The 23516-nt window shown below is 55.2% G+C and overlaps 1 protein-coding gene across 3 annotated transcripts; it reads right to left on the bottom strand.

Annotated features, from left to right (window-relative positions):
• Nucleotides 1–1415: 1415 nt before the first annotated feature.
• ASIC1 (acid sensing ion channel subunit 1) lies at nucleotides 1416–22947 on the bottom strand. 3 transcript variants are annotated; one of them, XM_059934586.1, is made up of 11 exons: nucleotides 22586–22947; nucleotides 21810–22005; nucleotides 5330–5480; nucleotides 4266–4393; nucleotides 3819–3969; nucleotides 3385–3441; nucleotides 2746–2899; nucleotides 2271–2362; nucleotides 1995–2074; nucleotides 1802–1906; nucleotides 1416–1644 (listed from the first exon to the last, which is right to left on the bottom strand). In XM_059934586.1, the coding sequence occupies exons 1-11, from the start codon at nucleotides 22945–22947 to the stop codon at nucleotides 1540–1542; spliced, it is 1581 nt and encodes a 526-aa protein (XP_059790569.1). In that variant the 3' UTR covers nucleotides 1416–1539. The 3 variants fall into 3 exon arrangements, with proteins under 3 accessions (XP_059790569.1, XP_059790568.1, XP_059790570.1); XM_059934585.1 differs by lacking the exons at nucleotides 21810–22005; nucleotides 22586–22947 and adding an exon at nucleotides 7946–8602; XM_059934587.1 differs by lacking the exons at nucleotides 21810–22005; nucleotides 22586–22947 and having other exon boundaries at nucleotides 3819–3972; nucleotides 5330–5431.
• Nucleotides 22948–23516: the final 569 nt, after the last annotated feature.

Raw genomic sequence — 23516 nt, 5'->3', positions numbered from 1 at the left:
TGGGTATTAGGTGAGCAAAGAGGCCTGGGCATCCAGAAGGAGGCAAAGGCCACTGACTGAAGACCTCAGCCTCTGCCTGTCAGCACCCCGCTGCTTCAGCTGCAGAAGTCATCAACCCACAGCTCCCTCTGTCTCTGCAGATCTCAATCCCATGGGTAGGGGCTCTCTCTGTAGCAACCCCCTTCCATGGGGAGGCCACAGTCAGCTAGGCAAAGGACATTGGTGTGGGTGAAGCAGGGGAGGGAATGTTAAGGCTGCAGGGAGGGCAAAGGGTACCCGGGTTGGGGAGAGAAGGTGAGGCCAGAAAGAGGCAGAGCTTGTAATTCACAGCTTCCTTTATGTCGCCACCGAGACAGTGCGAAGGTTACAATGCGCGTGTCGTCTCCTTGTGCTTCTTAGAGGGATGTGTGTACACAGTACAGACACCAGGGGAGAGTCCAACTCTTTATACAGGCGAAGGCATTCAGAGACCAGGGAGGGGGTGGAAACACAGAAGGGGAACTTGGAGTGGGAGGGTGGTTCTTAGAGACAAGAGGGGATGAAGTAGAGACAGAGTCAGGGGAAAGTATATACAGAGATATAGCAATATAGAGTCTGTATCATATAGAAATAGAAAATGCAGATGAAGTTGTTGAGAGAAGCAAATGACGTTGCGGGAGAGGACTTGGGAGAGTTCCATAAGAAAATTTATGGATGTGGCCCTCTGCAGGGGCCCCTGGGAGAGGGACCAGTGAGGTTAGGCACCAGTGCCCCTCTCCCTGAGCTGGAAGCCAACCAGCTGGATGTTTTATGGGATGGCAGAGGAGGGCCGCCTCTTGGGATTTCTCTCCAGCAGCTCTGGGGTGGGGGTGAACTTGTAGGTATCAGGATGTGGCCTACAGCACCAGGGCCACATCTTGTCCCCAGTGCCACTTCTTCAGGGGATTCCCCACCCCTACCTCCCTAGAGACTTCACACTGTGTGAGGTGGTGGGGAGGGAACAGACACGACTCGGGTTCCTGCCTGGAGACTTGGGGTTGGGGGCGGTCACTGGGCTGAGAGGGTCTCTTAAGGCTGGGGAAGCCCCCCCTACTAGCCCTCCCCTTCAAGGTACATTCTCTGGTTTGGGGCCAAATTCCAGACCCCGAGGATCCCCTCCACCCCCCACTGGGAGGGGGCTTTGGTGACTGGTGGCAGCAAAATGTAGGTGGACACTCAGATGACAGACAGCCAGACAGAAAGAATTCAGGCTGGGAGCTGTGGGAGGCAGCATGGAGCAGAGAGGGGCAGCCTGAGGTCACTCGCCCCGTTCTCTCTTTTTAGTTTCTGTTTTAGATTAGTTTTGTTAAAAAAAAAAAAAAAAAAAAAAGAATGGGATAGAGGCAGGGAGACGACTCTACGGTCAAGACTCCTTCCTCACCACAGACAAGAGGAAAGGACCGCCCAGGAGTGGGGGGCTGCCTTGGATGGGGGAGTGAGTCTCCAGGGCGGGGCAGCTGGGGGCCCCCTTGCTCTCCTAGCCCTCCCCATCTAGGCCTTTGGTACAGCGGCCTGCGGGGCTCAGCAGGTAAAGTCCTCAAAAGTGCCTCGGGCCGGATGGTGAGGTAGGATGTTGGCAGCATACGTCATCCCGGCAGGATGGCCCCGGAGGCTCTCACACGGGTTCTGGGGGAACGGCACAGGACAGGCACTGGTTATCGGAAGGGCCACAGGTGCCGCTGGGGCATGGGGGAGGCAACGGAGAAAAGGTGGCAAGGGGGGTGGTCCTGGGGTGGTCGGGGAAGGGATGGGGCGGGAGGGCGCCCCTCTCTCGCTCCCTCACGTGTCTTTTGACGTCATCCAGGCTGAGGGCCACGCCCTTGTCCGCGCTGCTCCGTTTGGCCTCCTTCTGGCACTTCCCTCGTCTGCACAGCTTGTGTTTTATCACCTGGGAGGGAAGAGGGGTGGTGGGCGGGTGGGCGGGCTTGAACCCCGCCCCTCCCGTGGCTGCGTGCAGGCGCCCCGCCCCCACTTGCCTCGTAGGCGTAGTCGAAGAGCTCCAGCACAGTCAGGATGCTGGCCCCGATGAACAGACCCATCTGGCCTCCAATGTCACCTGCAAGGGGGCCCACAGGGAGGTCAGTGGGGTCAGGACACAGGGGGAGCGGCAGAGCTCATTGGGACACGGGAAGGCCCCTGGGGCTGGCAGGGGAGGAGGCCTTGTGGGACGGAGGTGAGCAGCCTGCTTTGGGTGGTAGCGTGTCACACCATGCCCGCGGCATGGAAGGGGACAGGTGCCATCAGCAGCTCACCCAGGAGTCCTGCGATCTCATAGGCCTTCTTCTGCTCAATGGTCTCATAGTTGAGGACTTCAAAGAAAATGTCCAGCACCAGGATGTTCTCCCTGCAAAGGGGTTGGGAGAGGAGACCTCGGATCAAGTCACATCTCTGTCCCTTACTAGCTGGGTGACCTTCGCAAGTTATCCTCTCTGAATTTCAGTCTCCAATATCTATAAAACAAGATGCTGATGTGGATACCTGCCTTTTAGAGTGAGGATTAAATGTGATGGTGTAATTGAAAAGACGCTCCATGCACCAGCAATTGTGAGGTGATCCCAGTTACAGCAATGAGGATGAAGAGAGGAGGAAAGAGAAAGGGGTGCTTTCCCTGTTTGTTCTGCTTGTTCTCAGACTCTTTGGTTGCCTTCCCCATGTTATCTCAGTTTCCTCCTGTCTGCCAACCCCCATCAGAGCCCGCCCATTACCCTTCACAGTCAGAGCCCTTACCCTATGTACTGCTCAGACTTGTTGAACTTCTTGGCCAGGTACTTGGCTGATGCTTTGCTGGGAATCTTGACCATGGACAGCTCCTTGCCATAGCGAGTCAAGTTGCAGGGCATTTCACACACACAGTACTCCTGGTCCTTCTCCACCAGGAAGTCTGTGCCAGCCAGGTGAGAGGTGCCAGTTGAGTGATGCCCTTCTGCCAGCACCTTCCCGACACGCACATCCTGGCCCTGCCCAAAGGAGGCCTGAGCCCCCTTCTCTTTTTCTGACTTGTCCTTCCCTTCGGCCCTGTGCCCACCTGTGCTGATCCTCACCCAGACTCTCCATGGATATTTCTTAATCCTATATCTCATTCTCTCAGGGCCGTCCAGGGTCAACCAGCTGAGGTGCTCATGAGAGGTGGGTGAAGGCCTTCTGGGAGGTGAAGGCCACCCCTCCCAGATGACCCCTGTTCATTTTCCACAGGGGCCTCTAGAGATGCTATTCCTGGCCTTGCTAAAGTCAGACACAGGAGAGTTCAGGTGAAGCCTGATCCAGAAGTTATTTGAAGCTTCTGGGAGCTTGCTCTGAAACCCCTATGCATATGGCTGGCAGCTCCTCGTTCCCTCCCGCAGACTTCCCTGGGACAGGGGCGCTCACCCAGGGCAGGATCTGCACACTCCTTGTACTGCTCTGGAGTGCAGTATGGGGCATCCCCTAGAGAGGAGAAAAGACAGGGGTGCAGGATGGAGATTAAAGGGGTCTTGTGACGCTGGTGGTACCAGCGTCACAAGAAGCTGGGAGCTGGGAGAGGGTGGGAGGGTAGGAATAGTCAGCCCCCAGTCTGTCCTGGAAGTGACCTACCCCAAAGTCCATACCCCCTGGACCCTTCTGACCCATCCCCATGGGTCCAGGCAGGAATTGAGGTCGGAGAGGCAAGAGCCATATGGGTATGGAGTGGGGCTGGAACTGGGGTGGAGAGAAGCCAGCTGGCCTTGCTTGCATGTTGGCAGAGGATAACATGCATGGGGAGCCGGTGAGGGGCAGTGCAGGCTGAGGGGCCCAGGACCGTGTTTGGAACTTTGGGGCCTGACCTGGCATGTGCACCATGCGGCAGTTACAGTTCTCCACCAGGTAGCGGGTCTCACAGTCGATGCGGCAGGCGGTAATGCTGTAGGAGTCGAAGAAATCCAAGTCCATGGTAACAGCTTTGCAGGTGCCCCAGGGCGGGGGCAGGTAGATGAGCTGCTGGGAGAGCCGGGGAGCTGGGGGGTGTGGGGACTTCTCCCCGAGTCACCTTGATGGACTTGTCTGACACGATGCAGAACTCAGGGGTCCTGCCCCCTCTCCCTGTGCAGCCTCTGAGGGTCTCCGAGTTTACGGAGCATCCCATTCATTAGATCATTCATGCTTCTGACTAGTCAGATGGCTACCCAGGCCCTAGCTCCCCCGTCCCTCCCGTTATTGGTTGCCCACCACTCCACCTCCATCATGAGCCTCCAGCCACCCACCCTGGGACCGGCCTCCTGTGGCCCTCTCACCCGCTGCTCTTGACAGGCCACAAAGGTCTGGAACCCTGGGGCTACACCAAAGCCCAGCTGGTCGATGAAGGGAGGTTCATCCTGACTGTGGATCTGCACTTTGATGCCCGCTTCGAAGGACGTCTCATCTAGGGGAATGAGAGGGGTGTGTGTTGGGAGGGCTTCTTACTCCCTAACCTCCTTCAGAGCTGGGGGCATCCTACCTCCCCTGAGACAACCACAACATACACTGAGACTGGGGGAGGGTAGTTAGTCCAAGGGCCCCTGGCCCATCCCCAGCCTCCTTCTGGGTTCACCAGCTCCATGCTACCCTGATGACCCCTGAATCCTACACACTTCTTTTCTTTTTTTTTTTAATTTATTTATTTATGGCTGTGTTGGGTCTAAATTTCTGTGCGAGGGCTTTCTGTAGTTGTGGCAAGTGGGGTCCACTCTTCATCGCGGTGCGCAGGCCTTTCACTGTCGTGACCTCTCGTTGCGGAGCACAGGCTCCAGATGCGCAGGCTCAGTAGTTGTGGCTCACGGGCCTAGTTGCTCCGCGGCATGTGGGATCTTCCCAGACCAGGGCTCGAACCCGTGTCTCCTGCATTAGCAGGCAGATTCTCAACCACTGCGCCACCAGGGAAGCCCAACACACTTCTTTTCTTACCTGGCTTCAGTTAGGCATCTCGGTGTTTCAAATTATTTCTCACTGTCTCAGAGGCTCTCCATTTCTCCCCCTCCTTTTCTCCCTTCTCCCCCACGTCTCTCTGTCCCAAGGCCCCTGAGACCAGACAGACGGCAGGCAGCCCAAGAAGAGACGGAGTTATTTATAGAGTGAGTGGTGGCCACGGATGGAAAGGGATGGCTGGTTACCTTGGAGAGTAACTGAGCCAGGAAGGGGGAGCCAGGGGAATGTGAGCGTGGCAGTCAGGTAGAGTGGAGGTGGAGATGGCGAGATGCTGGGAGGAAGCGAGGAGAGCCCACGCCCTGCCTCAGGCCCACAGTAGAGCCCAGGAGCCCCCCGACGGAGGCTGAGGCCCGGAACCACAGGGAGGGGGGCCCCCCTGAGAGAGGCAACATACCGGTCTCCCCCCACACGGGCAGGTACTCGTCCTGCTGAATGTCCAGCATGATCTCCAGCCCATTGCCCGTCCCACCCTTCATGGTCTTCAGCCTGGGACGCCCATCTCGGCCAGAGTTGAACGTGTAGCACTTTCCATACCGTGTGAAGACCTGGTGGGGGCAGAGCGGAGAGCCTGAGAGTCCTGCCAGTACCCTCTGCCCACCAGGGACTGTCTCCAGACCCTCCAACTGGTGGAGTTTCAACCCTTCAGGAATGACCCCTCCTGAGCAGCCCACTCTCCACTTGTCCTCCTTCTCACCCGTTCTGTCCTTCTTTTCCCTGCTGTGTGCCCTGCAAGGCTGATCCCTGTGGGGTGCACTGCCTGTGCTCCTTTGCCACCTGGATGGGCTTCGGGTTGGGTTTGACCAATGGGAGGTATCAGCAAGGGATCAGAGGACAGAAGGAGGGAGAGACAAGGGTATTTATCTGCAAGTGTTCTCGAGGTGGCTTAGACCCTTCGTGACCACAAATCCTGCTAAGAGGGCTCCCTGCATAGCACTGTTGCCTCTTGATGTTCCTTTAGCTTGAACAGGACAATTTCCCACTATTTCTAGGTGCCTCAGGCCCCCTCATTTGTTTCCTTAACTCTGCCCACAATTCTATAAACAGTCCCTTTGTTAGTCTTTTCAACTAAACTATTCAGGTGTTAACCTTTTTCCCGCTGGGACCCTAATATACACACCTCCATCATCTGGAGCCCCTCACTGCCTGGTCCCTCCCTGGGACCCTCTCCTCAGGCCCAGGGCCTTCTGAGACTTATCTTCTCTTCTCCTGGATTTCACCCCGGGCATCTGAAATCCTGCTCTCCCCAAGACCAAGCTATGCTTTATAGTTTCCTCTGCCATTAGTCCCTTATGTCCATCACTGTTCCCTTATCACCAGAACCTGAATATCCAGGACCTGGCATGTTCGTCAATGCTGGTGCAGAACTATGAGGGCTGCAGAAGGGATCTCAGCCCTGGGGGCAGTCCCCCGACTCCATGCCACAGAGCAGCCCTTATTGCAGCCCTGAGTACACAGCCATAGAGAGAAAAGTGAACCTATTCTTTATGGCCCTTTCCCCACAGCTTCCCAGAATGCCTCCAGGTTCCCACAAATGGGGTGAGTGTGCTTCAGCTACTGAGCGATGGTGACAGAGTCCACCAAGCGAGTCATGAGGTGAATACAGACACAGCCCAAAGAAAGAGAGAGACAGAGTGTCAGGCGAGACTGGAACAGGGAGGCGGTAGGGGTTACTAGTCAGTAGAGTCTTTGCCCCCTTCCCCCTTCCTGGAACAACCTCTTCCTTCCCCCTCTGGAAAAGAAAACCGGTGCTATCTGCCATTTTGTGGGTGAAGTCCAGAGAGGAGGTAGAGAGAAAACTCGTAATCCCCTAGCTCCACTACCAGGCTTTGTGGCTTTCAGCCACAGGGTCCAGGCTGGACACGCACCCCTGCCTACCCCCCACCTGGGGATGTGAGGGACTCCTGGGTGGCTGAGGCCAGCTGGGAGCTGCAGCCTTGAGCTGGCTCGGAGGGCTGTGCTGCTGACCGGTGGACTGTGCTGCCACCTGGTGGTGCTGCCTGAGAAGTGCCTGCTCCCGCCTTAGATCCCGAGAAAGCCAGGTTGACCCCTTCCTCGGTCCATGTTCCTCTACCTCCTGGCCTGTCCGAGGCCCAGTGGCCAAAACCTCCAGGTTCCTGTCTGTCTGTAGTCAGTCCAAGATGCACTGATATGATGACACCCACCTGCCCCTGCACTAGGGAAAAGGTGGGGGACTGGGAGACAGGTGTATGGGAAGGGAAGGCCTGGCATCTGGCACTTGTAGGGGACAGAAGGGGACCTGTTGGGCCAGACGGAACTGGAAGCTGAACTGGGGAAAGGATGGGGTGCCGCTTGGTCCCTCAGCAGGGAAGGCCCTAGACTCTCCTAGTGAGGGCTTCCCCTGGGAAGAGGGTCCCTGGCCACTTAGAGCTGGAGGGGGAGTGGGGAGGATTTAGAGGAGGCCTGTTATTCTCCCTCACCACACACACACACACACACACACACACACACACTCTGCAGGAGGAGCACAGGAAGACCACGTGAGGATGCTGCTGACAGGCACGCTGGAGTGGAGGGGGGATATCCCCAGCCCTCTGCCTCCCTTCCACACCCTTCTCTTGCGCCTCCAGAGACCAGGGGGCACCTGCCCCAGCTCCAGTACAGGGGTGATAGTCAACATTGTTAAGGCCAAGCGTAGGCACCCACCGCCAGATCAAAGGTTGACCTCAGCGATAGATTAAGGTGCTGACCCTGCTGGATCTGGGAAAGGGCTGGACATGCTGGAGGATATTCAGGGAGACACCAGGGGCCTCAGGGCAGCAACTAATTACCAACTATGTGTTTCAAGAGTCTAACAGGGAGGGCAGTACTGGCACAGCCCTGGAAATGGAGCCCAGCTGCAGACCCTGGGGCTCCCAGGCAAGCTCTGGCCAGGCCTCTCTCACAGAGGGTGGGTGGTCCAGGTGAGGTGGGGGGGAGACAGGATGGTTACCAGCCCCAGGAGGTGACGGTCAGGGTGAGCCACGGCAGACACTGTTGGGCACCCACTCACCACTGAGAAGTTGTGAGGGCCACAGGGCCCCCCGCAGTAGGAGCAATAGAGCAGCATGTCCTCCAGCCGGTGGCAGGAGCGATTGTAGAAGCGGTGCAGGTTAAAGGGCTCCCCAGAGAAGGCCTCGGGCCCCGGTGGGGCGAGGGGCACCCCGGGGTCATCGCTTTCATCCAGCCCCAGCATGGGGGCCAGGTAGAGCAAGTCGGGGTAGCTGAGCTGGGAGAGCCGCACGGCATTGGTGTTGCAGAGGGTGACCGCCGGGAAGGCCAGCTCCGTCGTGGCCACTTCATCTAGCAGAGTCACATGTGGGTAGCTGAGGTAATAGGCAACTCGATCCCCGACCTGGCACAAGAAGGCACCCAGTGCCAGGATAAAGGCCGCTGCCCACAGGGCCTGCCGTGGCCCTGGACCCCCTTCCACAAAGATGTGGCTGGCTCCATGAAGGGTGCAGCTGTTGGCAAAGGCCACCAAGTCCATCGGTAAGTCCCTCTCTCTGGCCCCCTTCCTCTCTGCCTCCTTTTCCTTCTCTTCTCCCTCCTCTTCTGATTCTGAGTTGTCCCGCTGTTGCCGCTGGTGGGGACCCCAAATATCTCCCAAGGGCCCTGGGGCCTCCTCTCCAGAGGAGAATGACACAGAGCAGAAGATCTGAATGGGCATCTTCTCCAGGGGCTCCCTGGCACCAGGAGGTGGGCAGGAGAACAGGGGAGGAGATGTGATCCTAGGCAGGGTCCGGCAGTCCTCTTGCCAGGTCTCTGCTGCCCGGCTGGCCGTCCTCCCTTGCCAGGGCCTCTGTGGCAGTGTGGCTGAGGTGGGGAGGGGCTTAGAGAGGAGAGGAGGACCAGCCTGCCCTGTCAGGGAGGCGGCTGTCTGAGCCGATGAATAATTGATGGCTGTGGGAAAGGGAGGCCGATGGAGAGGAGCGGGGCCGGAGCCCCTTTCCCGTCACCAACTCCAGCAGGACAGACAGGGTCGAGGACAGAGTGGAAACGCTGGAAGAGCCCGGGGGCTCCTGGGGAGTTGGGACCTAGCAGAGTCCTCTGCTCTCACTGCCACGACTTGGGCCAGCAAGGGTCTCTGCCCATCCCCCAAGACACACACCCTCAGGCTCCCTCTCACCCTCCCCACCCCAATTCTGAGTCCTCTGCCCTCATTCCCACCTGGTCCAGTCATTCCTCTGAGTTATCTGAGCCCCACACTCTCTCGGCACCTCTAATTAACCTCTAATTCTTCCCTAATTCCCCCTGACTTGGAATCTCCCCAGATATTTTATAGAGCCCCGCAGTTCTCCCCATACACCCTTACACTGCGGTTCCCCCTAATTATTCCTCTGATTCTCAGTTCCCTTCTGATCACTGGGCTGACCACAATTTACTCTCAGTTACTTCCTGAACCCCTGGTTGCCCCGAACCCCTACTCTCTCCCTGACCTCCGGTTTCCCTCCAACCATCCCTGACGCCATTGATCCTCCCCTCCCTCCCCTGACCCCCCCCCCCAACTCTACTTCAGTCAGCATCCCACCACCACCACACCGAGCTGCACTCCCTTCTGTGGCTTGGGGGGCAGCCCAGGTTCCATTAGCAGAGGTCTCTCACTGACCACAGACTCACTTATGGCCAGTTCCTGGCACTGGGGGGAGGGACCCTGTCTCTTGCAGCTGAAAAGCTTCCTGGCAGATCACCGCTCCCCCTCCCAGCTTGCCCATCCCCCAGCAGTCCAGGAGAGCAGGTGGAGGAATTCTCTTCTGGTGGGTGGAAGAAACTGAGCTCAGAACCGGGACAGGGTCCTAGGTCAAGTGGAGAGTGTTGGGAATAACCTGGGGTACTGCCAAACCCTCAGCCTCGCAGAAACCCCCAGCCCCTCAGTCTCTGAGTCTCCTCTCGCTCCCAGTTGATCAGTCCCTGCCCCCAGGCCCCTGGCCCCTCTGTGTGCTCTGATTACTCAGGGCCACTGGTTGAGGAACTTGAGCCACCAGCCAAGTCTCCAGGGCCTAGAAGGTGACCTGAGGGGAGGAGAGGAAGGGGGGGGGGGAAACGTATTAACCCTACCTCCACAGAGCCAGAGGAGGACCAGTGGGGGTCAGACAAGTCTACTTGGGCCTTTCCATTCCTTAAACATCCCACAACCCCAGGCTCCTGCCCCCCTTTCCCTCCCCCCTCCCTGCTCCCACATGTCTTCCCTCCTCCGTTTGCATGCAGAGAGCCTGGAGCGTGTTGGGGATGGCAGGCAGGGTGCCAGGTTCTAGCAGAACTGACTGATGTGGGACCTCTGGCCTCAGCTTTGCCGCTAGGGACACAGAGGCCCGGGAAGAAGAGCAGCCTTTGAGATCTGGTCCCTCTCCATCCTCATGCCATTGCCCTCAGACTGATCTCCCACTTTTACCTAAACAACCGCCTCCCAGCTGGTCTCCCTAACTCCCTGCCTCCCTGCAGTTTCTCCCCACCTTTAGTCCATGCTACGTAATTCCGACCACCCTTCCCCATAAAGACCTTCTCTCACTCCCCAGTGCCTCCTGGTAAAATTCAACCCCCGCCACCCCGGACCTACACGGCCTTGGCAAGTCACCCTCCAGCCTCACCTCTCCACCCCTCCATCCCACCTAGTCCAGGGTCCAGCATCCAGCCACCATGTCTTTCTCCCATCCCACAGACACACGAGGCTCATCCACAGTTCCATGCCTTCCCTGGACTCCACCTGGAGAATTTCTACTCATTTTTCAAGACCCTGCTCACAGGTTACCTCCTCCGAGAAGCCTTCCCTGACTCCACAGGGCATAGTTAGTGCCCACTCAGGGAACAGACTGAAGGGTCCAGTTCTGCTCCAGTCCCTTCAAGCATGAGTAGTGATCAGTAGCTCCTTAAGGGCAGGGACTGTGAGAATGAAAGAGCAGGACCCAGGAGCCACGTGGAGAAACAGGAACCAGAGATAAATCACTGCAGAGATGAGGAGAGACCTCCCACCTTCAGCTGTTGTCCTCAGGCTTCTCCTGTATGAATTCGCGGGTTCTTCTTCTGTTTCCTGTCCTGTGTGCATTTTCTTCCTGCCTACGGGACCTCAGCTCTTGGAGGGCTTTGCACGTCCCCAGGACGCGTTTCAGAGGTGAGTTCCAGACTTGGGTTGGAGGTGGGCCAGCCTAGGTGGAGGCTTGGGCTGGGAAAGCTGCAGCTGCCCATGCGTCCCCACACCCACTAGAGGGCATCGTTCCCCTCCTGCAGCCTTTCTGGAAGAGGAAGTAGATTGGACTTCCAGAGGGAAGAAACTAAGGCTGGGAAGCTCCAGGCGCTTCACCAGAGAGTAGGGTGTGCACAAACGGAGCAGCTTCAGAGGACAGCAAATCTGGTGTGGCTGGACACTTCTTCCCCCACACGAACACAAAGACCTACACTGCACACCTACACAGCACTACACACAGACACACAGCCCTCTTGTGGGCAACGAAGACACACACACACACACACACACACACCAACTACTCTTCCTCCCTCCTCCATCCTCTAACATTCTCTCCTCCTCATCTCGATCTAGTAGACAAATCCACATTTTTCACAGTAATGGGGAGGTGAGGAAAAGATCAAGCAGCACACACAGACCCCCGAGCATACACAGAGGAGAAGGACCCAAGCAGACACGCTCGCAGAACGACACTCAATTCTGAACCCTCTATCCAAAGATGCGACCCCTCCCCACATCACTCCCTACCCGGTAGGTCTCTTAAGCTGTGTGTGGCCACCCAGTGCTTTCTGACTTTCTCCACATCTCTTTCTGAACTCCGGTCACCCCTCACATCTGTGGAACGTCTCCTGCTTTTCAACTGATGCCTCAGGGGATTCGTATACAACCCAGCAAAATAAGCAGGTTTGAGTAATTTCACCCCATTTGAAAAATGAGGAAACTGAGGCACAATGACCTGTTCAAGTCTCGTGGAGAGCAAGTAGTAGGCTTGAGACTGGAAGTAGGTCATCCCTCTCTAAATCCCTTCCTTCTTCTCCTTTCTTTCATTTACCCATCAAATATTTCCTGAGTGTCCATGTGCTGAGGACACGTGGAGAACAGATAAGGGACTGGATCCTTGTGGAGCTTATTATCTAATGAGGGAGAGTTTTTTTTAATCACAAAAATAAATATTTAATTGCAAACTATGATAAGTGATATGAAAAAAATAATATGGTTTCATGGAGGTGAATGACAGGGGAATCTGAACCAGACTGGAAACTGAGGAAGGTTTCTCTGAGAAAGTGATGTTTGAATTGCAATCTAAAGAATAAGGAGGAGTGATTAGGTAAAGGTCTGTGTGTGTATGTGTTGGGGGGCAGGCGGTGTTCTAGAGAACAGAGTCAGTGCAAAGGCTCCGAGAGGAGAGAGCTGAGAAGAGGAGGATATAGCCGGAGAGCAGGCCCTTAGGGCCTTGGAGGCTGGGTAAGGATTCTGGTCCCATTCCCCATGGAAGGATTTCAAGTGATCAGAGCAGTGTTTTGAAGAGACCACTCTGGAGGAGCCTGAGGGATTCTAGAAGTCCTGTTAGGAAGCCATTGCAGCGGTCTAGGTGAGACATGGAGCAGTGGGGTGGCCTGGAACAGGGGGATGGAGTGGAGATGTTTGGGAGTCAACACTGGCAGACCTGGTAAGGGAGGCGAGGGAGATGGAGTGTCAGGGATGGTTTCTAGTTTGCATAAGTGGGTGAATGGCTCACTAGATCAGGAACACAAGTACAGGACTAGTTTGGGAGCTAAGACGATGAACTTGGTTTGACACATGCTGGTGTCTTAGAGTCTTGGGGAGATCCAAGTGGAGATGTTAAGTGGGAAATTGGCCACTGAACTGATACTAAGAGGAGAGAGCCGGGCTGAGACATGCATTTGGCAGTTGTCGGTGTGTAGATGGTAACTGAAATCACGAGTGAAGATGAGACTACTCAGGAATAGAATACAAAGTTTTTTTAGAAGAGATAGAAAGAAAAATGGCCTGATGTGGCAGTACCCACCCAAGCTAAACAGAATCCTAACCTGTGACTTAACCACAGCTCCTAGTTATATACCCAAGAGAAATGAGTGCATATGGCAACCCAAAGACATGAACAGGGACGTTCATAGTAGATTTATTTATAATAGCCCCGAAGTAGTAACAACCCAAATGTCTAGCAAGAGTAGAATGGATAAACAAATTGTGCTCTATTTACATAAGGCAATACTACACAGCATTGAAAAAGAACTAACTACTGCTATATACAGCGAGACTGAATCTCACAGACATAGTCACGAGCAAAAAAAGACAGACACAGACATGTATACACTGCATGGAGGATACATATAGTCTAGGAAGTTCAAGAACGGGTGTAACTTATCTCTACTGACAGAAGCCTGAATGTGGTTAATTCTTGTCGGGTAGTGTTGACTAGGAGAGGGCCCGAAGGAACTTTCCAGGACACTAGAAATGTTTTACAATTTTATACCAATGTAAATACATACCGATGTAATATGTCAAATATTACATCGTAAGATACACCAATGTAAAAATATACTAATGAAGAATTCATCAAGCTGTTCCATTAAATCATAGCCCCACAATTTAAGAGAAGAGGAAAGCTTGGGATTGAGACTGAGCAGTGCCAACATTTAATGGCCAAGTGGAAGAGCATGAGCTGGCACAGAGGCAGGAGTGGCTAGACAAAGGAGGAAAATCAGGCGAGTACCGTTGTTAGGAAAGAGAATAGTGCAAAACACAGGTGGTGGTCAACCATTTGGAATGATTTTGAGACATGAAGGATAAAAAATGGTTGTGGGTTTTGGAAATATGGAGGTCACTAGCGGCCTTACCAAGAACGATTTTGGTGGAGTGCTGGGGCCGGGGGAGGAAGGCAGCCCGAGTGGATCAGAGAGTGAGATGGAGATGAGAAAATGGAGACAGTGAAATCTATGCATCAATTTTAAGAATTTTGTCTGTGAAAAGAAACAGATACTGTGGGAGCTGGAGGGGGCTGTGGAGTTGAGAGACGTTTGTTTATTGGGTTTTATCTTAACCTAAAGCCTGGTACATAGTAAGTGCTCAATAAATGTTAGCTGTCATTATAGCTATACATTTTTTTTTAATTTATTTATTTTATTTATTTATCTTTGGCTGCGTTGGGTCTTCACTGCTGCGCGTGGGCTTTCTCTAGTTGTGGCGAGCGGGGGCTACTCTTCATTGTGGTGCCCAGGCTTCTCATTGCGGTGGCTTCTCTTGTTGCGGAGCACGGGCTCTAGGTGCACAGGCTTCAGTATTTGTGGTGCTCAGTAGTTGTGGCTCGCGGGCTCTAGAGCGCAGGCTCAGTAGTTGTGGCGCGCGGGCTTAGTTGCTCCGTGGCATGTGGGATCTTCCTGAAGCAGGGCTCGAACCCGTGTCCCCCTGCATTGGCAGGCGGGTTCTTTTTTTTTTTTTTTAGAAGCCCGGTCTTTTCTTCTCAATGTCACGGTAAATCCCTTAAAGCTGACTTGGGCTGATTCTTATCTATGAACTTCCCAGTACCTGGGAATTTACCCAGTAAGATTTCAATAGCTGTGTCTCCTCTGCGTGCAGGGAACAAAATCAGGCATTTCCACACGGCCAAGTGCCTCCGTGCAGTCGGTCCAGGCCAGCAGGGCAGGTGGGTTCTTAACTGCTGCGCCACCAGGGAAGTCCCTATAGCTATACATTTTTTTTTTTTTTTTTTTTTTTTAGCTATACATTTTAAGATGGGAGAATCTTAAGCATGTTTCAGTGTCAATCGGAAGGTTCCACTGGAGAGGGAGAGACCGACTACAAAGGAGGGAGAGACCGACTACAAAGGAGGGAGAGGCAGAATCTTTAAGGTAAAATTCCCATAAAGATAGAAGGAGATCAGATGGTAAGAATAGGTTGAGATTTCAGCCTAGAGAAGATGGATGTTCCCCTCTCGGGGCAGGTACCCGGAGGAGCGGGGAGATCTTGTCTGAGGCTTCTATCTTCTCTGTGAAGTGGGAGGTGAGGTCATCTGCTGAGGGTGAGAGGGGGGCTAGGAAGGGTGGTGGTTTGAGAGGCATAGAAAAATTTACAGTAATCACTGGGGAGAGCAAGTTGACGGGAAAACACAGTGGGGTTGCCAGGGCAGCACTGGCATGTTGATCATGAACACAATGTGATTCCAAGCCGTGCGACTTCCTCTGGTAGAGCGTGGCTGAGGAAGCCAGTGGCGGGTCCATCTAAGGCTGGGACTTGGCCAAATGGTGCAATGAAGACGCAGAGGAGTTACAAGATGGTGTACTCAAACTGAGGCTGGGGTTCTTCTCTTTCGCATCCTTTTTTTTCCCCTTCCTGCCTCATCACACCACCTCTTTACAGAGCATGGGCAGCCTCCTCCACCACACATCCCTGCTCCTATGGTCACGCACGAAGAACCCGGGCTTAGAAGATCTGAGGTCACTCTGTCATTTACTGGCTGTGTGGCCTCAGGCAAGTCATGTTAACACCTCTGAGCCTCAGTTTCCTCATCTTTCAAATGAAGATACTAACATCTTCCTGCCTCCCAGAATTAGGAGGATCACAGGAGCTAAAGTAAAGGGAATTTGTAAACTGCAAAGCATGACAGAAAGAGAAGATTAATTTGGCGGGTATGTGCTCTGCATGGGGCCAGAGGTTCGTGGGCACACGAGCTCTCTCCTGCAGACACATGAAGAGAGCTGCGTGTGCCCCTGTGCACATCCATGCCTTTCCACGTCACACCCTAGTCCACGTCTGCATTCTCCCGCTCTCAGACATGCACAGGGAGGTGCGCATGTGTGCTTGCACACCTGGGGCACACGTGCAGTGTGTGGTGAGTAAGCCTGAGTTGGCTGCTCTCCATGGTCAAGGCCACTGCAGCAGTCTCTCCCCGAGGGATGTTCCCAGCGGGGCACGAAGAGCCGACACACCAATCAGAGACACTCAGCTACACAGCAGATACTCAGCTACACAGCCCAACCTCCCAGGCCTCCAGGACTGTCAGCCACATCGAGGGGGTGCAGATGAGAGGAGTGGGAAAGGGTTTTCTTTCCAAGAATTCATAGGAGCTCAGAAAAATCACAGCTTGCCCTCCCTCTCCCTCAGGAGTGGCCTTGGAGAGCCTGGAGTGAGAGCCTCTGTCCTTAGAGCTTCTTAAGGGAACTTTCCCTCAAGGTGACTACACAGCAGTTTCATGTTCGTTTTAAACTTTTCCACGAGGAAGATGTCTGATGCATGTGTCCAGGAAACGGTACTGCACACCCATTCTACACATGGGCCAGCGGGGGGCTTAGCCAGAGTGTCCCAGGGGCTGAAGGAGGGGCTGCCCCTCGGCAAAGAATAATTTAAAAATCCATTTACAGCCCCCTTTGCTCACAGGAAATTGAGCCTAGAAGCTGAGAAATGGAGCCAGATGAAACTATGCCCAAAATAGAACTCAGGAGTCCCAGACGCGTCCTCCACCCAAACCAGGCTCCCTTCTCCTTCGAGCTGTCTCCTTCCCTGCTTTGCCTCCCAGAATCCCCACGCCAGAGTTCTGACCAGAAGGTTCTCAGACAGAGGGTACAGACATACAGGGTACAGACATAAAGTAAGGGAAGGCTTGTGCCTCGGGAACCTGACCAAAGACCATGACCCTTGCTGGAGAGAACTAGACTGGTCATCAGCTGGGAGAGGCTGGGCTGGGGGTGACACCACACATTCTGCAGAACTGAAGTTTCTTTCTTTCTTTCTTTTAGGCTGCGCCGCATGGCTTGTGGGATCTTAGTTCCCCAACCAGGGATCGAACCCGGGTCCTCGGCAGTGAGAGCACAGAGTTCTAACCACTGGACCGCCAGGGAATTCCCAGAACTGGCGTTTCTGAATAGCTGAGCTGGGCTGGGGAGGTTGGAAGGACCCCACCTAGATGTGGAGGGTCCTCTCATCCCTGGCACGTGATTCTCTGCTCCGAAGCCCTTCGGCTTCCCTTAGTACCACCCTGCACTCTGAACCTCCGGGGAGTACTGCACGTGGCTCGAAGCTCCCTGCGGGCAGGGACAGGCTCCGCCTGTTCACCGCCGCCCCCTGGTGCCCAGCACGAGACTTGGCACTCCCAAGGGGCTCTGTCGCTGATGGGAAGGAATCAAGTGGAGCTCGACACTCCCAACTCCAGCCCCTCGTGCCTACTATTCAGTCTCCCTCACCATCCCCCAGGAATTGAAACTGCCTTCCACAAAGCTGAAGCATGCTCCCAAGCCACCTCCACCCACAGCAGAAACGTTCAGACCTCTCTGCAGGCCTCCCCTCTGCTTCCTGGATGCACACTGGGTGCAGTGGAGGCCCTACCATGGAGTTCTCCACGGGCTGGGGCAGGAGAAAGCCCAGGGCTTCGAAGCAGTGCTCCTCCCCACCCCTCCACTTCCGGCTCTGCCCCCAGAGCTGCTGACTTACATCAACTCCCTATTACTTTAGCCAACAGCCGGAGATCAATTAACTGAGAGTAGCCTCTTAGCTGACAGCCCTCTGGGAGAGGGGCAGAGTCAGAAATGGCAAGGGATGGGGGAGGAGAGGGCGGGGGTGAGAGAGGAAACTGAGTCACCTGAGGGAGGGGTGTGTGTGTGTGTGTGTGTGTGAGAGAGAGAGAGAGAGAGAGAGAGACCCCCAATGCAGGGTCCCCTGGATTCTTGCAACTGGCTCAACTCCAGTCTCCTCCTTCCAACCTCAGTCACTTCTGAGGGAGGGAGGGAGGGAGAGAAGGGAAGGGTAAGGCTGGAGGAGGTATCCAAGAACGGCTAGGGCAGGGTGCCCCTCTTCCCAAGCTAACCTCTCCACTCCAGCCTCTCCTATCCCTCTGCACTCCCTGCGTGCTCCCCCGTCCACACCCCACCACAAGCCCACACAAAGACCACCGGGCTTCTGGGTGGGGCGGCCCCCAAACCCTCCTTTCCTCTCTGTGTGTAGCAGTGTGGGCAGCCCTTCCCTTCAGCAGCCCCTCCATCCCCTGCCGAGCTGGAGGGAACAGGCCCAGGGAGTGAGGTCGGGCCCTCCCCAGGGACTCCAGGTCTGAGCTGCTGTGGGGTGGTGTGATGAGGGGTGTCAGTGAAGGGGCAGAGCCGGCCCTGGGGATAAGGAAGCTCCCATTGCTAGTCCTGGCTCTCCCTGGGACCTGCCATCCCTGGCTCTTCTTGCTTTAAGATGACCTCTCCCTCCAACCTCTGGGTCTCAGGATCACCCCCCTTTTATATCAGCATCTCACCTCCTCCAGGTGCTCCAGAAGAGTCCTGTTCACCTCCAGAACCTTGGGGGGGGTCTCTTTGCCCACCTCTCCTCTGGGAGATTGCCCCCACTCCAGGGTCCCCTGGACTCTTGTCCTCCTATCCCTTGTCCCCCAATTCCACCCTCTCCTGAGAGAATATTATCCCCACTGCATACCCACCCCCAGGATTTCCATTCTCTGCCCTCCCCTTCCATCTCTTCCAGGGTTCAGAAATGAATTCCCACTTCTCTCCCCCAGGCAAAGGCTCTGGGACTCAGCTGGAAGAGGGCAGTGGCATAGGGCAGACCAGGCCACCATCTGCCAGCCCCCTCCCCTTGGTGCTGTTCAGCATTCCAGCCACATCGGAGCTCCCACTGCCAGGGACAGATAAGGTGCAGCTGGAGGCTGGCACCAGCTGCGACTGTGCTCACCCCCCCCAACACCCCACTCCTACCCAGACTTCGGCGGACAGCTGCACCCCCGGGCCCCCACCATGGAACCCCTATCCTGCCTTGGCCTGGCTGGCCTCAAAGTGGGGTGGGAGAGTGGAGCCTCAGACCCTGTTGCCCTGGCAACCAAGCACCCCACCAAGAAGGAAAAGAGGAGGGAAGAGGGGGCCTGTGGGTGGGTCTTTGGTAGCTCTTTTGGTAGCTCAGGAGAGAGCTACTGAGGCCTACCCAGTTGGGCTGCTGGGGGGACACTCTTCCCATTGCCCTCTGCCTCTTCAGTCCCAAAGGGTTTCCAAGCCAGTTTCTCCCAGGTTTAGCCCAGGTTCCCCCCACTCTCCCAAGCTGACTCAGCCACAGCTGGGGGATGGACCTGGCCAAACACTTCTTGGACCACGTTCATCCCCTGAGGTTCAGCTGGGTTCAGAAGCACATCTGGGGGGAATGCTTGTCGCTGCAGAACCCCACCATGGGAGCTGAGGTGTCTAAGGGACCAGAGGATGCCCTTCCTATGCCCCCTGCACTGTCCTCCAGGAGCAAGATTCCTATTGTTGGATGATGGTCGCACTTGGAACCCACAAAAGAGTCCACGTGTGCCTGTGCACACTCTATTTTGCAAACACTTTGAGCTGGACTCGGACCCCCGGTTAAGAACCTCTGCTCTCAAGGTAGCAGAAGATGCCAAGATGGTCTCCCCTAAGCTCTGACCTGAGAGAGAGATGTTTTCTGTCAGTGCCTCGTCTGTCCAGGGGCTAGACACACGCCTCGTGTCCTAGCGGAGACCAGCAAGAATGGAGAGGCAGATGTTAACTATGGGACCAGGGAGAGGAGGGAGAAGGTGGAGCATCAGGCAAGGGGTATCTGTGCCCCTTAGGACCAGGGAGCTGGAGGAGAGTGCCAGCGCTCTTCTTCTCCACCAGGGAGATGTCAGACACGGACTCACAATGAGACTCCCATCTGTGTAGGGACATCTCTTATGGGCAGAGTAGAAAGGGGCTGTTGAGATCAACCTGAGAGGGCAGAAGGAAGGTCTGAGGGGTTTGGGTCCAGCTACGTTCAGGGTCAGGCCTTTGACATGGGCTCAGAGACAGCAAAAACCTGGTTCCTGACAACCCAGAACCAAGAAGTGCCAGTGCTGGGCCTGTGGGATCCTAGCCATGTATTTCTCCCCCAGCAAGAGAAAGAACTCACGCTGCTCCAGAACTTTGTGAACCAATCATATCTCCATCTGACTGTGTAGGGTTGTCCCCTCAGACAACATGGACCAATCACATTTCAGGGTCTCCATTTCCATGAACCAAACATATCTTAGCACCACCACTTGGAATCTTTCTGGACGTGAGGGACAGATGGAGCCTCAACTGTATACTTTCTATGAACTCCACTTTGTTCCTTAGCACCTTCCCAGGTCGAGCCAAGCAATTCCCTTCCTCATCCAAACACTACAAACTATTCAATCTAATGGGTTTTCTCTATCTTTCTTGATGGTTCCTTCTGTTTGTGTGTGGGGTATGTTGCAGAGGAGGAGGCCTCTGGCTTTCACTTCCACCTTCAACTACAGTTCTACTACCCTTGGGAATATAGTTGGTGAGCCTGGGAGCCCTTTGGTCTTGGGCCCTGGGGAATCCAGCACTCTCCTGTTTTGAGGAAGGAAAAGTGGGAAGGAAATGGTTCTTGCATCATGCTAAGCTCCCTATGAGCTTGGCTCAGCAAGGACTGTGGTCATGTAAACTTTGTCCAGCAGTATTGACAGAGGCCCATGAAACTGGTCTCAGATAAAGACTTAAAGAGATTGGGAAGTCGTGTGTAACTTCAGCAGGAAAAAACAAGCATGACTATGGTTCCAACCTTTCTACACAAACAAATGCAGTTCATGCTGCCATAATACTATGGAGGAAGCAAGCAAGTGTGGGAGAAAAGGGGAGGATCTGAGAGTGGAGAACTGGGGGCAGGCATGGACAGAAAAAGACTCCTAGGGGAGCCTGGGTTTTCAAGAGCAATTGTCAGAACTGGAAGTGGACATGATGACTCCAGGGTCAGCAATATTAACGCAAAGAGCACACTGCATTGGGACTGAATGAGACATGAGTTCTAATCCTGAGTCTGTCACTAACCAGCTCTGTGAGCTTGGGCAACTCATTCTACCTCTCTGTCTCAGCTTGTTAAATAGAGATAATATGACTATTCATCCAGGGGATTGAAGGACAGTCTAGAAAGCATTTGGAAGAGTTCCAAGCACCAGCCTCACATTTGGTATACTTTTGCATACATGGCTGCAGGTCCTCTGACCCCTTTCCACAGTCCCTGCCTGTTTCTAACCCCCCAGGAACCTGTATGACTTGCCCATGATCACCTGGCACATGAAATGCCAGTCAGTTCCCCTAACCCTCCCTGGGGCACTGGCTTTGAGGCAGCCCCATCTGTGTGTGGAGGGTATGAGTATCTGTGGGGCATCTCCATTTTAAGAAGCAAAGGAAGTCTCCAGTTCAGCCATGACTGTGTAGCCCAAGTCATCTCTTCTTCCTCAGACCCTGACTCTGTGGGCTGGCAAGGGGGGAACCCAATCAGACAGTGTGTGTGTGTGTGTGTGTGTGTGTGTGTGTGTGTGTGTGTGTGTGTGTGAAATGGCTGGAGTAGGGGAGGGGTAGCACAGAGAGAATTACCTGTCCAGTTTTTTAAGAGAAAACTTCCCTTACTTCCCATGTTTCATGGTGCTTCTCAGACTTTAACTCAAACTACCTGAGGGTTTTGTTAAACTGCAGGTTCTGATTCAGTAGGTCTGGGAAGTGGGGTGGCAAAGTCCTACATTTCTTTCAAGGTCCCAGATGATGGTCCTCGGACCTCATTTTGAGTAACAAGACTGCAGCTTACCCATCACCACCCCCAGCTCTGACACCTGTGACCCAGAAGGTAAGCTTGATGGGGTCAGGGGCCCTGCCAGGCTGTGTGTGTGTGTGTGTGTGTGTGTGTGTGTGTGTGCGCGCGTGTGTGTGTGCGTGCACACTATAGGCTCTCTTTCCTGCCATCACGGACACAAGGCTGAAGCCGAGGCCCTCACTAAGAGCAAATGCGTCCCTGAGCTGAACAAAGTACCCGCCTGCCAGAAGCGAACCCTAGGGACACACAACTTCCTCCCCAGAGGCCGCCTGCTCCTAGTCCCCTCCTCCTCTGGGGGCTGGCTGACTCACGCCCCACACCAGCCAGGGGGCTCACTCACCACCTTGAAGTCCTCAGCGCTGCAGACCTCCCCCCGGAAGTGGCAGGAGAGCAGCATGTCTCGAATGTCGTGCCCCGCACGGTCATAGAACTCGCGCATGTTGAAGGGCTTGGGCTTGAAGCTGCGGAAGTTGGCCTTGTCCTGCAGTATCTCCAGCTGCTTTTCATCTGCCATCTGTGTGTCTGGTATCTCGTACCTGGAGCAGGGTGGGGTGTGGTGGGGGTGTGAGCAGTGCACGGATCGGCAGGACCTTCAGTTCCTGCCTCCGTCTGGCCTCTGGTGTCCCATGCCCAACCCTGGGGGGAGGGCAGCATCCAACCCTGGACAGAGGCATGAAAGGAGAGCTGGGCATGTCTAGAGGATCTGCCCCGTGGGGTCTGAGAAGGCAGAGGATTGCAGTGGCTGCCCAGGGGCTGGGCATCTGAGCACATGGGTAAGCATGGGTGGGCAGAGAGATCAGGGCAGGAACTATGGCTTTTATACCATAGTTTCTACCCTTTAAAGATGGTATGCCCGGATCCCCCAAGGGAGGAGAATATCGAGACATAGTGGCGGGAGGGTGGGCAAAGATCACTCCAGGGAGGGTGGCCATGTCTCACAGCTGGGATCAGAGATTGGGTGCCCCTAATTGAGTGCTTGGCAGTACCCCGATCTCTTTGCTGTGAGTGGCAGGTTTGGGGGGGCTGGAGGGCAGGGTGGTATGGGCTGTATGGTGGCTTAGAGAGGAAGCACCCTGACAGGGGGTCTGGCGGCCGGGATGGGTGGGAACCTCCCACCTGTTGTTGAGCAGAGCCAGCAGCTCCCCAGCGTGGTACAGGTCGTTCTTGGAGACTTGGCTGAAGCGGAACTCGTTGAGGTTGCACAGCGTGACAGCAGGGAAGGTGAGCTGGGAGGCGGCCACCTCATCGAGCTTGGTGACGTGGTGGTAGTGGAAGTAGTACTGCACGCGCTCGGTGCACACACACAGCAGCACAGCCAGTGAGCCCAGGAAGCAGAGGGCCCAGAGCGCCCGCTTCAGAGACAGCCGCTCATAGGAGAAGATGTGGGCCAGGCCGTGCAACGTGGAGCTGCTGGCGAAGGCCTGGATGCTCACCGGCTGGACGCCACCCACCTCCTCCTCCTCAGCCTTCAGTTCCATCCTGGCCGAGGGGATCCTGCGGGAAGGGGGTGGGGGAGTCTGTCATGGTCCTGGGATGAGAGTACACACAGCATCCCTCCAGATGTGTCCATCCCCATCTCCAGAGGTCACTGTCTCTGGTGTGCAAGCCCAGAGGTAGCTGGCTGGGGGACACACTCTCAGAAGAGGGTTCCTCCAAATGCAGGGGTTTGGGAGTCAGCTTAGGCCAAGAGAATGCTCTCCCAGGGAAGACTCCCAGGCCAGGGGAGACCCCAGATGCAGTCACCCGAGGATGAAAGGGAAGTCCCAGTGCTCCCACAGGCAGGCACAGGAGTTTCCTCCAGATGTGGGGTCACTCTGGGACGGGAATGTCCACCCATCCTGGAGACGAAAACTCCCCCAAATGGGATGAACCCGGGGTCAAGAGTTCCCAGTCAAGGGTGTCCCCAGGACTGGGCTTTCGCCCCCATGAGCTAGACCTGGGCCAGAAACCCCCCAGGGATGTGGGGAGGGGCCCACCTGAGTCCTCACCTGCGGGCGTCTCCGGTTCTCCGAACAGCGCAGGCTGTATGTGTGCATGTTTGGGATGG

The sequence above is a fragment of the Balaenoptera ricei genome, chromosome 10 (assembly GCF_028023285.1).
Source record: "Balaenoptera ricei isolate mBalRic1 chromosome 10, mBalRic1.hap2, whole genome shotgun sequence".
Taxonomy (NCBI): Eukaryota; Metazoa; Chordata; class Mammalia; order Artiodactyla; family Balaenopteridae; genus Balaenoptera; species Balaenoptera ricei.
Note: the sequence above shows the minus strand (reverse complement) of the source record. Positions and strands in the feature narration are given on the sequence as shown.